The sequence below is a fragment of the Phoca vitulina genome, unplaced genomic scaffold (assembly GCF_004348235.1).
Source record: "Phoca vitulina isolate PV1807 unplaced genomic scaffold, GSC_HSeal_1.0 scaffold33, whole genome shotgun sequence".
Lineage (NCBI taxonomy): Eukaryota > Metazoa > Chordata > Mammalia > Carnivora > Phocidae > Phoca > Phoca vitulina.
In genome coordinates this window covers 23,708,359-23,722,803 of record NW_022589736.1, presented here as the reverse complement: position 1 = coordinate 23,722,803, position 14,445 = coordinate 23,708,359, and the positions used below count along the sequence as shown (strand labels likewise).

The window sequence follows — 14,445 nt, the reverse complement described above, 5'->3', positions numbered from 1 at the left end:
AGGGGTGACCTTGGATAAGTCAAATATTCGTCTCTGGGCCCTAGCTTTCCCCTCTGAAAAATGGGAATAATAAATACACCATGACCTATTTGCCTCATAGGGTGTTTGGAGGATAGGATAAACATACAGGCCGAAGTTACTATTTAAGGCAGGGAATGCAGATGAAGGGCCCTCTTAAGAGACTTGGGGCCTAACCGCCTAACCCACCCACTTTCAGCTAAATCGAACTAAAATGTGGTTTCTTACTAGATAACTACATTTCGCACGTCTGGTTCAGTTATCTTTTACAGACTAAGTAATTCTTCTTTAAAAAAAAAAAAAAACAACTACCCCCATCATGTAGTAAACAAAAAACTTTTAGAAAAAGGTGTAAATAGCATTTATTAACATCGCTTAGAAATAAACCATATCTGGCAATAAATTAGCATGACGTTTTCTGGCCAGAGTTCTTCCAACAACGCAGAGTTCTGCCAAAGGTGCTGGGGGAAATCATAGACTATTGCATATTTTAAGAAAATCAGGATAAATTATATAAATTATATACTTAAAAAGAGATCGTCTATTTCATTAACTTGACAGGATAATAAATAGATAAATAACAGTTGATTGCCATTAGAAAAATGTGATTCTTAAATTATATTATAGATATTTACATGTACAATATGCACAGAGACATAATCAGATCCTCAGGAGGGTCTGGGACTTCTCAGGACACAAACTCAAAGGGCGGTTCGTTTTCTATGTTGTTGAAGGGAGATTTGCTGTTGAGTTTTCTGGGGTCCTCTGGGGTCCACACTTTGGCTGTTCGGATAATATTTTGTTCTTTGAGTTGCTTTTCATCAGTCCATGAGAGGGAGTGTCCTGCAAGGGGAGGGAGGCCATAATCCGGGTCGCTGGGGGAGGGGGACCCTGAGGAGGTGAGAAGAGAAAACAGACCGTGAACGTCCAACTCTATTCCCAGCGGAGCCCTCTGGTCCTTTAGGATCCCCTCCTGGGCGCCTCGACAGAACAGGCGTCTTAGGTTACATTAAAACGAACCCCCTTCCTCCACCCCCAGCCCCCCAGCGCCCCCTCCCCGGAATCCCCGGAGCTGCAAGTCCGTCGCGGACGCACGCCCTCCCAGCCGCGGTCAAGTGGCGGAAAACACCTGCGAAACGCCAACTCGTGTTCAAGGTGGCCGGTGCCCACGGACCATCTGTCCGTCCGTCAGTTGGCTTGTGCGTCCGCTCACCCAGCCCCTCCGGGAACCTTCCCGTGCCCGTCCCCGTCTCCCTGAGCTGGACTGCGGACGCACTTACGGGTGCCCCGGTGGCAGATGATGACCTTCTGGGCCTGGCTGCCCGGGCTATCCCCGCCCAGGCGCCCGCCGCCCCCCGGGCCCCCGCCGCCGCCCGCGCCGCCGCCGCGCAGCGGCAGGTCGGCCTGCACCAGCTCGCTGAGGAAGTTGATGTAGCCGATGGCCAGGCGCAGCGTGTCCACCTTGGAGAGGCGCTTCTCGTAGGGCAGCGTGGGGATGTGCGAGCGCAGCCCCTCGAAGGCGTCGTTGATGGACTGCATGCGCCGCCGCTCGCGCACGTTGGCCGCCTGCCGCAGCTGCTGCAGCTCGGCCTCGGAGCGCAACCGCCGCCGCCGCCGCGCCGCCGCCGCCGCCCCGCTCAGGCCGCGCAGCCGGGCTCCGGGGGACAGCGCGGCCGCCCCCGCGCACGGGTAGGCCAGGCACGAGGGCGGCGAGCCGGGCGAGTAGGGGAAGCCGCCGGGGGGCGCCCCTGCCTCGCAGCAGTAGCCGCCGCCGCCGCCGTCCTCCGGCTCGCCGGGGCCCCCAGAGGGCGGCGGGGCGAGCGTGTGCGGGGCGGCCGAAGGCGCGGGCTGCAGCAGCAGGCACGCCCCGTCGCGGTAGCAGTACTCGTGCAGCTGGTGGCTGAGGAACTCCACCTCGGCCTGCTCGTCCGCCAGCAGCTCATCGCCGTCCTCCAGAGGGTCCCGAGAGGACTGGTCGGTGAAGAAGTCCTCCTCGTCAAAGTAAGGAGACGGGAAGGCGTCCAGGCCCCCGGGGAAGTGCTCTAGCAGCACCGTGTCCATGCTCTGTGCCGCCGCGGGCCTGAGGGGCTGAGGGGCTGAGGGGTTCTCTGGAAGTTTGACGGTGCGCTGCTTGGTCGCACGGCGGCCCCCTCCCTCCCGGGGTGGGGGGCTGGTGAGCGCGAGACAGGGAGGACTGCCCGCCCGCTTCCCGCCCCCGGCCTCCCTGGAGTGTCCGCGGCCGCAGGGCTCTGGCCGGCGCCCGCGCTGCGCTGGGGAGGGCTGTGGCCGACTTGCTGAAGCTGAGGGCCGGCACGCGAGGATTCTTATAACTACATCCACAGGCGCGTGCCAGGGACCCGCGGCGCCAGCCAATCACCGAGTGCGGGGTGCCGGCGGGGAGGGGGCAGGGAGGCCCCGTCGGCGGCGCGGGGGCCGGGGCGGCCTCCCTCCCAGTGGGAACTCCTGGGGCGAGGAGGAGGCGGGGCCCGCGCGGCCTGGGGCCCCTCGTGGCCCTCCCCGCCCGCCCTTCTGACGAGTACCTGCGGGGCGCGGGGCTCCGGGGGCACCTGCGGCCCGCGGCGTCCACCCCCCCTGTCCCCGGGCCCGGCGCGCTGCTCAAAGCCCGGCCCTTCCGCCTGGGGGCTGGGGCGCGGCGCGGGGCGTGTTCGCGCCGCCACAAACGGTCCCGTGGGTGCGCGTGGGCGGCGCAGGCTGCGGAGCGGATTGCGAAGGGAGGCCGCTCCTCCTCGGGGGTGGGCGCGGGCACCGCCGGCAGCCTGGGCAGTCGGGTGGGTGCCTTCGCCACCGCCAGACCCGGGCGCGCGCCGGCCTCCCGCCTGAGTTCCGCCGGGTCTTCTCTCCTCAACGGACTTTTCTGGGTCTCCTGTAAAGTTGGCGCGGTGTGTGCGGGTGGGGTTGGGAGGCGGCGCGGTGCATCCCAAGCGTTCCAGACCCTGCGCGGAGTCTCGGGGCGCGCGCCTGCGGCCCGCCTCGCCTCCCCTCCTTTACCCCGCCCGGAGAGAGAAACGGGGACACAGAGGGGCTGCCTCGGAGAGCGGCTCAGTGGGGCACGTTTCTTCTGAGAGCAAATCGAGACCCTAGGGCTTTGGAGCAATAAAACCTGATACAAAAGAAGTCAAATGAATCGTGTGCTCTGGAGCAGTCTGGAGGGAGGGCATGGAAGTTAAAGGGCGGAGTGTGAACCCTTTCAAAGCCCGAGTCCCTCACCTTTCTGCTGGCCACCGGATTGTCCCTGAATGATTTTTTAATTTCTTGACCTTAAAAAAAAAACACCGAACGCAAAACGTATGTGCTCTGCCCATGACACGCTTTATCACAACCTGCGATGCAACACGAATTCTTCATCTTAAGAGTAACAAACAAACATTTTCAAGGTTGGGGCAATTCTTGTAAAAAGCCAAGCTCCAACTTCCACCCTGGGAGAGTAAAGTGAGAGTAAAGTGGCGCATGTTCTCTGAATAGAGGACTGAGAGCCGAGGGCTTCGTGGGTCAGCCGCTTCCTTTTTCAGACACTTGTCTCACCAGAGGCTTCTAGGGGGTTTTCAGGTTCCTCTCAAAATCCAAGGCCATGCCTTTTAAGAACAGCAATTTCGACAGGCTTCTTGGTTTTAGACATTACACTGTACGTAATTCAATTCTAAGACCCAAAAGTTAGGAGCAAAAATTACATAAGATTAGAAGACCAGAGAAAACCCTACCTTGAACTGTCAAAAACCCCAATTTTCACCCAAAGACTTATTGTTTTACAGCAAGTTCTTTCATGTGTCTGCTGATGCCCTTCCTGGTGAGGTGGTTATCCTTAAGCTGATGAACATGTGGACAGGTACCCTGTGTCAGAGCCTGGGCTGCAATTTCTTGCATCTAGATTTATCTTTCTCACCTCAAAGAGAAGGAAACTGTTGGGCAGTGGGGGGTCAGGACCACAGGTCTAGCCAGCTGGTGGTGCGCACCCAATGCTTTTTACATTTAAAAGGCCCTCATCCTTGTCCCTCACTTGGTTAGACTGAAATTAAGTGGGAACATGCTCTTGGATCAATCTAAGGACTTTGGAAGGCTAAGAAATGATCAGACTTCAAAGACGTATCCAAAATACTGCTAACCGTTCAGTGAAGGAAAGATTGGATTCCAGCCTACAAAGGCTGTCTCTGATAGATCTAGGTGGCTCTTGAGAAAGTATTTGTGTCATGGATATGTTGGGGGAAGCTGGGGTTCTTGGGAGTCAGTAGGTGTGTATACGGGTATCTTTTTACCCAATGTGATTTTAAGTTAGCCTTCACAGAAAATCACTTTACATATGCTCAGTGAGTTTGCAGTAGAGTACAGAAAATTACTCTGGGCACCCAGGTGAGCTAATGGGGAGTGTGCTGGAAACCTTACTGCCCCATGAGGCTGAGCAGAGCTAGCTAGCATGGACATTCTGGACAGTTCCTGGGGCTTCATGGATGAGCACGGGGTAGGAGGAAAAGAGAAGGTATTCACTTGTTCCAGACATAACCCTCTTCACCCTCTTGCTCCTCACCCCCACCATTTTCCCCTTAGAGAACCACCGTCTGGAGACCAGTCCTATTGGGAAGAAGGGCTAGGCCTGCAGACGCTGACACTGGGGTACTGGTGTGGGCATGCATGTAAGTAAGACATGATTGTTCTTTTCTCTAATAAAAAGAAGAAAGGCTTCACCACTAATAAAGGAAATTTTCTCTGGGTCACTGGAGGTCACAACAGTGTGGATGGCTGGCTCTGCCTCTGGAAGCAACCCATTGGTTGAGGAAATGGCTAGAGGCCCAACTCTCCTTCCAGCCCCTCCCTCCTCACTTCCTTGACCCCCTGGGCACTGGGTGAACATGGAGAGGGACAAGATCAAAAGGTCCCAGGTACTTCCTGGAGACAGGGACAGAACTGATCCCAGAGCTGCAAGCTTCTCCACCCCTTGCTGAGGTCCAGCATCTTTTTCTTTCCACCCTCTGTTCTCAGGAGAGATGTCCCCTAACCTTATAAGGAGTCTCTGCCTTGTTTTATAAAATAACATCCATCCCCTAAGGTAGGCAGCAGCAATTTCAAATCTTTCTGAAGTCGCTCTGTGCTACCTGCTGTCTTGGACCCAGTTGACTCCTGCCACACTTCCCTCAAGACTGCTCAGGGGCCTCATACCATCTTCAAGGTTCTCAGTCCAGGAGAAATTCTGGCAAGGGCCACTGGGCATCGAAGGCATGCCCAGTGGCCCCGTGGTGCCCCCACCCCGGTCTCTCAGCTCTCTCCCTCCCAGGAGTATCAAGGACCCGAACACTTGTTCATTTGTTTCCCATCGGACCTTTCTAGCATCTTGCCCTCACTTTTGGGAACAATGACTGGAGGGTTGGAGCCCAGGTCCCTGGCAGGCAGAGGCCACTAATGAAGAGTGGGGCCTCCAGACTCTCCGTGCTTCGGCTTGCCCTGCACACGTTCCCATAATGTTCCACGCTTGCTCGGCATATGTCCTCCCTGCTGGAGCCCAAACTCCACAGAAACCAGGTGCAGCTGTCCTGCCCCCACGGTATCCTACATTCCTCACCTAGTGCTTGTGAGCAGGTACTCCGGGATGTAACCCCTGGTCTGTCTCCCGATTTGAAAACGGGTCCATGTTGATTCCTCATGACCCAGATTGTCCCTTTCCTCACTAATCACACAGATGTGATGTCAGGTGGTTGTTTGTCATCTCCTATATCTGTTCCCACCTTCTTTGCTACTCCTTCTCCCTCCCCTGTTCTGTGAAACCTTTCTTCTCTCCACTCTGGTGCCCTCAGGAACCCATTCTTTATCCCTATACTCTTAGGAAAGGGCTTGAAAAATAGAATCATGGGGTTAATGGTGAAAGGTTTCTGAGGCCCAGAGACGTTCAGTGACTTCCCCAAGGTCACACAGCAGGTGACCTCAGCCCAGTGCTGGTTCCACTGGCTGCTGAGAGCAGGTTCCAGCCCTGCTTCTGCCCACTCATAAAGGGCTTATTTATATTGGTGTGCAATGGAGTCAGTCCAGGCCCTGTTCGAAGCCCACCCCGTCTACCAAATACCACTTTTCTGGCCTCCCTAACTCTTGAGTCCTGGCTGCACTGCGGATACCACAGCACCTCCTGAATGCTGAGGAAGGAATCACTGAATAGTGTAATTCGTGGCATAAGACAAAGTATACAAAATTAAATATGGGATCATGGGACTTCCTCTGGCCCCAAAGTCACACTGTATTGATTATGGATGGTTTTTCCACTGAAAAGGCCCACTAGGTGGGATCATTTGACATTTTGTTCCATGCTGGAAGTGATGGGCCTAGAGGATGCTGAACTCCTTGATACAGCTTATGAGGCCTTCCTTGAACTGCCCCTGCCTACCTCTCCATGCCTCTCAGGTACTCCTTACTTCATCCGCAATTAACACTCTATTTCTTCAGATGCCCTGGGGATTTCTCTCTGGTTTTCTTTGTTTCCCTCCTACTCTCCTTTACACTGATCTGAGTCCTTGAGTTGTTTTGAAGCCCTTATATTTATTCTATCCTAAGGTAGGCAGGAGCAACACGAATGCTAGGAAAGGCAGACACATTTTGGAGGACTTTCAGACATGTGTATCATTCACCCGCATCATTCTGCAACCTGGAGGGTGTCCTCCTTACTTCACCTGGTGAATAAGTGAGGCTCGGCCTACAAGCCATGGTTGAATGGCCGGTAAGAAAAGGGGTGAGGATTCAACGCCAGGTTGGTCTGGCTTTGTATCGCATTTATGTCACATAGCATCTCTCAGCCCCTCCTCTATCTCTACACTTAAAGTAGCTGATGTAATAGGATTTTCACAGTGGATCAACTAACATCGCACTGTGAAGTCACCTGGAGGTATCATCATTATTTGCCAATAGTAAGATTCAGAGAGGCTAAGTAACTCTCCTGGAGCACCACGGATACCACCCCGGAGCCACACGTAGAAGTAGATCTGTGGTACAAGGAGGTGGGGATGTCAGCTTCGTTTGCCAGATTTTGCCATCAGACGCTCTCCACGCTGAGCCTTCTTAGTCTAAAAAAAAAAAAAAAAAAACCCAGCTGGGCCATGTCCCATTTGGGAATGAGGGCAGGAGGCATAGGTCTGCCCCAAAACACAAGAAAATCCAAACACTGAACACCCACCTCCTTCCTTCTTGACTTTACATTTCCCATTGTTAAACATTAATCTTTTGAGGGAGAAACACCAAAATGCTGATATAATTATCCAAATAAGTGTTTTCCATCCTGACAACGTTTACTCAATGAATAGCAAAGCTTCTGAACTTTGTCCTTCAGTCTTGTTATTCTGAAAGGTGTTTGACCTTTAGTAATGTAAACACCAAAAATCATTATTACCAGACTTCTGGGTCTTGGCCTTGCATAGTGAGCAGTGAAAAGACAAAAAAAAAAAAAAAAGAAGAAGAAGAATTTAATAGAAACAGGAACTTTGGGCTTTTTCAGTTTGTTTCTTTTCAAAGCTGTCTGTATTTTCTGGCTTCATGTCGGTCCGTAGGGCCTTGAGTGAATTATGGTCCATCCGTAGAGGGGATATAGTCAGCAGCCATACGAAAGAATGAGAATGCTTTTGGTGTAGTGATGTGAAGTCTCCAAGACACACCATTATATGAAAGGAGCAAGAGTGGCTGGTTTAAAAGAGAGGACAGTGCATATATGTGAGTGCATCTTTCCTGCAGGCATCAAATCTCTCTAGATGGATACCTAAGAACCTGATGACGTCACTTGCATTGAGAAAGGCACTGAGTGGTTAATGGATAGAATTTTTCATTGTGGACTCTTTTGGGCCTTTGGATTTTTGAAATATGTGAACATATATGCAAAAAAAATGTTTTAAAATTAATGAACTTATTTTTTAAGAAAAATTTTGGACGATGATCTCTTCATATAAGTCCTAGAAGAGCCCTGCAGAGAAACTGGATATCAGCTGGTGCCATCTTCAAAAATCAGCAAGACCTTCTAGCAGATAGGACCAATGAGGGCTGGGCGGTGCAGGCATGCCCAGGGCGCCCTGCCCATGGACCAGGTCCTGAGTGAGCTCCTTCTGTTACTGTCTAAGTCCTGCATGCAGTGCAGTCGAAATGGGATGACACTGGATGAAATGCTATCCCCTGCATGAAATCCCTATCAAACAAGGTTTATAGGGATTCGACAATATAAAGGAAATTGACAATGACTAAATACTCATTAAAACCACCACATTGTCTGCATCGTCCAGTCCCACAGCCCAGAGGTGACCACTGTGAACATTTTGGTCTATTTTCTTCCATGTCTTTCTAGTTTTGTACCTTGCGTTTTTCACTTGGCTGAATCTCATCATCATTCCCCCATATCTTTACTGACAGGCTTTCATCGTGGCCTGATGGCTTAGCATTTGACTTTTCCACCATATAATTTCATTTCACTTGCACATCACTCACTCCTGGGAACTCAGAATTAAGATCATACTTCCTGCATCTCTTAGAATACCTTTGTGTTCTTTTTTTAAGTTATTTATTTGTCAGATGGAGAGAGAGAGTGAGTGAGAGAGCACAAGCAGGGGGAACAGTAGGCAGAGGGAGAAGCAGGCTCCCCAGTGAGCAAGGAGCCCAATGCGGAACTTGATCCCAGGACCCCGGGATCATGACCTGAGCCAAAGGCAGATGCTTCACCGACTGAGCCCCCAGGTGTCCTGAATACCTTTGTGTTCTATCCGTGGTCTGACTTTATTCCTCACTTGGCAGGCCATGATTTTGATTCCCGTGGGATTTTTTTTCTACCTCATATCAATAAGACCTTAGGTTTCACTTAGTGGTCATGAAGATGTTGGGGTATTGAAGTGGTTTTATTATTGTTGTTTCCTTAAAATCCTGTGTAGAGCAAAATGTTTTCCTTAGCTGGGTTAACCTTGCTTGAAGAAGCTTATGCCAGACCATGCCTAGTTCAAGCAGGGAAGTGCCTACTGGTGGTCAAGAAACATCAATTATTTGGGAAAGCTGCCCCCAAAAGCCCAGGAGTACAATTTTCATGCTTGCGTGTTCCAAGAAACCAGTACCCTGCATACACCTTGCCATACCTCGGGTTTTGTCACCGCAAGACCCTTCTCAGTTTGGATGCCACTAGAGGTTTAAGCCTATTTTTGTCACATGGAAAGTAGCAGCCCACCTTCCACTGCAATCCCCAGGCATCCAGCCAGAGAGGCTGGGTAGCACAGAGCTCATGAGTGGGCTCTGGAACCTGACTGCCTGGATTCTAGGGGCTCAGCTCCCGATCAGCTGTTTGGGCAAGTTACCTAATCCACTGGTGCTCCCATTCCTGCATATGCAAAATGCAAAAGAAAATTATAATACTACTACCTCATTGCCTACTGTGAAAGTGAAGTGAGTTAAATATAAACACATACACAGTGCCAGGCACACGGTAGTAGTTGCTCAGTAAGTTACTTAGCAGTAGTGGATGCTCGGTAAACATTGGTGGATTGGACAAGTATATATTGTCAGTGGGAAGCAGAAGCCCTATTAATCAGATGGAAATCATTCTTATTGGCTTTGCCAATGTCAACCCAATTTCCTAGACTGATAGTGGATAAATATCAACAAATTCTAAGCTTGATTCACTATTGACACTAGAAGATACAGCTGTTCTCAGAACTTTTGGGGAGCGTTGGGATTAGGCCTGGTTATAGCCTTTTGCCAATGCTCAGGGCTATACAGTAGGGCTAGAAGAGTGGCCGTCTCTACAGTGTGGCCCACGGAGAGAAGCCTGTGAAGACCACAGCACTCAACGAGGGGGTGTGCACACAGACCAGGCTCTCCTGTTCCTCTTTTGCAGTAGGCTCTCGGAAATATTGGTTAGACTCACATTGAGACAGACCTTGAGTACGAGTGGCTTTTTCCCTCTTGCCCCTCCATTCTCACTGGCTCTGTGGAGAAGTCAGAGGTCTTTCCTCACCTGGAAGGAAAAGTAAGCCGGGCTTCTTACATGATACAATCTTTCCACAGTCTGCTCATGCCTCTCTAATCAGTGGATTATAGCTTTTCTTCTTTTCATAACAAGGGACTGTTCCCATACCCAGGAGTTTGATTGTCCTGGTGAGAACCTATCATTGGACCTCTTATTTATGTGGACCTCTGAATTTCTGGATCCATATTTCTTAAATTCCATAAATTATGACTTTTTTTTCAGTTTTGTGACTTTGTGTAGATGATAATCTTAAAAAACAATGACAACAAAGTATGAGTATTTTGTGCTCCATCTGGATGACCACCCTATAACCTGGCCCTGCCTTTGAACTTGGAGCCTGAATTTGAGTTACCATTCATGTTTACGATTGTGGTGGTACCAACAAACAGGCTATTTTAATTGCTAAAGAAAATACACAGATACTGTGCTTTGCCCAGAAAAGACTAAATAACCACAAAACAGGCTAGACAAACAATGGCCATCGTGGTAGTTTCCATGATAAGCTAATTAATTAATTTGGGGGGAGAAATGAATCATCACATGACGTACAGTGAACTGAAGATAGGGACCAACATCATACCAACTTCGTAAATAGTGAATGTCATTACAACAAGGTCCTGTCATCTGTCATATTAAAGTTAGTTTGAATTTTATTGACTTATAGATTTAAAAAATTTTAAAAGAACAACACACATATAGGGGCACCTGGGTGGCTCAGTTGGTTAAGTGGCCGACTCTTGGTTTTGGCTCAGATCATGATCTCAGGGTCGTGGGATTGAGCCCCACATCAGCTCCATACTGAGTATGGAGTCTGCTCGAGATTCTTTCCCTCTTCTTCTCCCTCCCCCTCTGCTCCTCCCCCCACTCATGTATGTGTGTATTCTGTCTCTCTCTCTCTCTAAAATAAATAAATTTAAAAAAGAACAACACACATATAGAGGTTATGCCAACTTTATATTTGTAAACATTTAAACAATTTCATATTAATAATAACTTAAGCTGGCACTGGGGACCCATAAAAGCTTTTATTGGTGGCTGTTCCGTTTTTCTATGAAAAGGGTAGAGATTTTATATATAAGTACAGATATGCATATATGTGTGTATATACATATGAGTACATATACATATCAAAAGTCAAGTTTGTGGTGAGCATAGCATAAGGTATAGACTTGTCAACCCCCTATGTTGTATGCTTGAAACTAATGTAACATTGTGTGTTAACCATACTTCAATTAAAAAAAAAAAACACTAAAAAGAAAGAGAGAGAGCATGCAAAGTCAAGTTTGAGAAACACTGCTCCAGATGATTATCAAATTCATGTGCTGGGCTTCAGGCAAAAGGATTAGAAGGTGGAGGGGACAGGGGACAAGGGAGCAAAGTATAAAGGAAATGAAGCAAAACGAGAGAGAAGAAGCAAAAGGAAGAGGTTGCACATTTGAAAAAGGAAGAGTTTGAAATACAAAAGAGTGGAAAATGGGAAAATGTGGACATTTGACTCATGTGGATCTGAATTCGAATTTAAATATCCTCTCTACCCCTTACTGTTGTTTGTTCCTGGATAAGTTATTTAATCTTGCTGAGCTTTAGTTTCCCTGACTGTGGAAATGGGAAGAAATAATACTATCTACCCTAAGGATTGTTGATGGAAGTTAATGAAGTGGTGTGTGTAAACTAGCCAGCGCACAGTACGTCCTCAATGAATGCTAGTTCCCGTCCTGTTTCTCCCATTACTCAGTGGGTTAATTAATCAGTTTTTCTCTTTCTACCCCCCCAACTTTATTGAGATATAATTGACATATCATGCTATATAAATTTAAAGTGTACCAGGTAGGGCGCCTGGGTGGCTCAGTTGGTTAAGCAACTGCCTTCGGCTCGGGTCGTGATCCTGGAGTCCCGGGATCGAGTCCCGCATCAGGCTCCCTGCTCGGCAGGGAGTCTGCTTCTCCCTCTGACCCTCCTCCCTCTCATGCTCTCTGTCTCTCATTCTCTCTCTCTCAAATAAATAAATAAAATCTTTAACAACAAAAAAAAAAAAATAAAGTGTACCAGGTAATGACTCGATACACTTATATAAGGTGAAATGTTTACTACAATAAGGTGAGTTAACACATCCTTTACCTCATACAATGACCTTTTTGTTGTTGTTATGGTGAACATTAAAGCTCTACTCTCATAGCAACTTTCAAGTATACAGTACTAAGTTTTTATTAAATGTCTATAAAGCACAGAAGAAATAAGAGAAGAAAGTATGAATGAGAAGTGATATCACAGGCATTTAAAAAAAAAAAAAACAAAGCTCTTCCATTGGTATCTCTCACCTTGAGTCAGGCCTGATTGTCTATATAAAGGAATTGATTTAAGACTTCATTGTCTCCAATTTTTTTGACTGAACACCTTGCATGATTCTGGATAAAGGTCTGACTTCTTTAACAAATATCGAAAGATAAGAGTGATGAAAATATTACATTTAAGTCTCTCTCACTTAATAATCCAAGCATAAGCAATCTGAAGTTTATGTGATGGTTAAATGGGGTGGGGGTCCAGCTTCTTTGTGACTTGCTGCTCTATCTTCCTGAAACATGGCGCCTAATCCCAGGTCTAAGATGGCTGCTCCAGTTCCTACCCTCACGTCAGCATCCCAGCCAGCAAGAAGAAGGAAAAAGAAAGGCACACTCCTTTCCTTTTAAGAACATGACCTGAAGTTTGCACATATCACAGCTGCTGACATTCAATTAGTTGGAGCCATCACATGGCCACTTCTAGCTACAAGGGGAGCTGACAAATGTAGTCTTAAGTAGGTGGCCATCTTCCTGGTTAAAATTTGGAATGCTATCAAATAAGGAAAGAAAAATACTGTGTGTGTGTATGGGGGAGGATTAGCTGTGCCTGATACCTTATCATTACCATGTTTGAGTATGCCCTCTAAATGTGAATGTATGTATATTTATGTATTTAAAATTACATAGAAATAAGACTGTATTAATATATTGCATACATTTAAAACATGTACAAAAAGAAATTTTAGGAAGATGAGAAAAAATATAATCAAAGTTCTAAAATTTTTCCTATAGCCCAGTGGAACATCTTGTTCACTTTGGAGACTACTGGTCTATATAATGCCAAATGAGCCTCCAGTGGCCTCATCCTGGTCAAAATATGGAATGCTATTTGGAATGTATTTAAAATTACATAAGAATAAGGGGATGTTGGGGATACAAAGATGTTGGGGATCTCTGTATCCCCAATGATGAAAAAAAAACAAGACCGTTTGACTTTAAAAAAATGTAATTGATCATCTGGCATTATATAGACCAGTAGTCTCCAACTGGCATTCAGATCCACCTGAGTCAAATGTCCACGTTTTTCCATTTAATGTTGGGGATACAGAGATGAACAAGATACAGTCTCTATGCCTTAAGACATCCTTGGGGTAGTAAGAAAGGGGAGCAATTATTTTAATCCAGTGTAGTGAGGCCTACTGTGGAGGTTTAGGGGCTCAGCCCAAGAACTTCATATAGATAATGATATTGAGTTAGGTGAGTCTTGACTGAGTCCAACCACACGAGGAGGGGCAGAAGAGTGTTGCTGGGAGGTTGAATCTATTTACGAGAAAGGCCAAGGCAGGCAGTAGCCCATGGTCTCCCCTGCTGTAGGGGATGAGGTGCCAGCAGATCCATGGGATGTGGCCGGCTCCGTCTCAAGCAAGCCCAGGGTCAGAGCATTTCACTTTGCCTTTTTGTGTCTTCTTTCTTAGTCCTGCCTCCGCTCAGGCATGGAGTGGCCTCACGATGACCACATATATGCCCCACCAAGACCCGTGTCTTCAAAGAATGTCCAGTGCTCCAAATTATCCTTTTTGCCCTCTTTAAAAGCCAATTACTTCAGGGCCATTGATCTCAGCCAGAGGCCATAAAGGAAAACATCTGCTTCACTAAGGTGTGAGCAACACATAGCAACCAAGTACTCATCTCTCTGGCATTTTATTAGTGCCCTTGAAAGGTAACGCCGTAAATCACAGGGATGAATTTTTAAAATGAGGCCTTATCGCAGCATGTTGGGAGCACTAGGAGATCTCCTCAAGCCCCTTGAATCTCTCCCCTTTATCTAGCCTTTGCCAGCCGTGGAAGCCTATTTCCCTGTATTTCCCTCAGGGTAGAACATCTTCCCTTCTCGCACATTCCTGGTCCTTGGGTCTTTCTTTTTTCAGATGCGTGAAACCTACCATGCATGAGCACAAACCCACTATAAAAATCCAAGACAGAGTAAGAAAACGTGCAGAGATGCCTAAGAGTGTGAAGGATGTCCTGGGCAGAACCAAAGCTGCCAACGCGTCGTCCATTTCACGACATCAGGGTGGGCCCTGATTTTTCAAATGACAGGAGAGATTTATGTTGTCATTGGCCTTAAAGGTCCCCAGTACTTAGACAGCACTTTTCCTCCCTCACTGG

The 14,445-nt window shown here is 48.1% G+C and overlaps 1 protein-coding gene across 1 annotated transcript; it reads right to left on the bottom strand.

Moving 5' to 3' along the window:
- Positions 1–513: 513 nt before the first annotated feature.
- PTF1A (pancreas associated transcription factor 1a) lies at positions 514–2,346 on the bottom strand. Its single transcript, XM_032425620.1, has 2 exons — positions 1,299–2,346; positions 514–909 (listed from the first exon to the last, which is right to left on the bottom strand). The coding sequence occupies exons 1-2, from the start codon at positions 2,077–2,079 to the stop codon at positions 707–709; spliced, it is 984 nt and encodes a 327-aa protein (XP_032281511.1). The 5' UTR covers positions 2,080–2,346; the 3' UTR covers positions 514–706.
- Between the last annotated feature and the right edge of the window lie 12,099 nt (positions 2,347–14,445).

What these genes read in the sequence shown, in the direction of transcription:
- PTF1A (XM_032425620.1), bottom strand. Translation starts at nt 2,079, where the DNA reads ATGGACACGGTGCTGCTAGAGCACTTCCCCGGGGGCCTGGACGCCTTC. An exon ending in CATCTGCCACCGGGGCACCC is followed by an intron (nt 910 to 1,298) that starts GTAAGTGCGTCC and finishes TCACCTCCTCAG; the next exon opens with GGTCCCCCTCCCCCAGCGAC.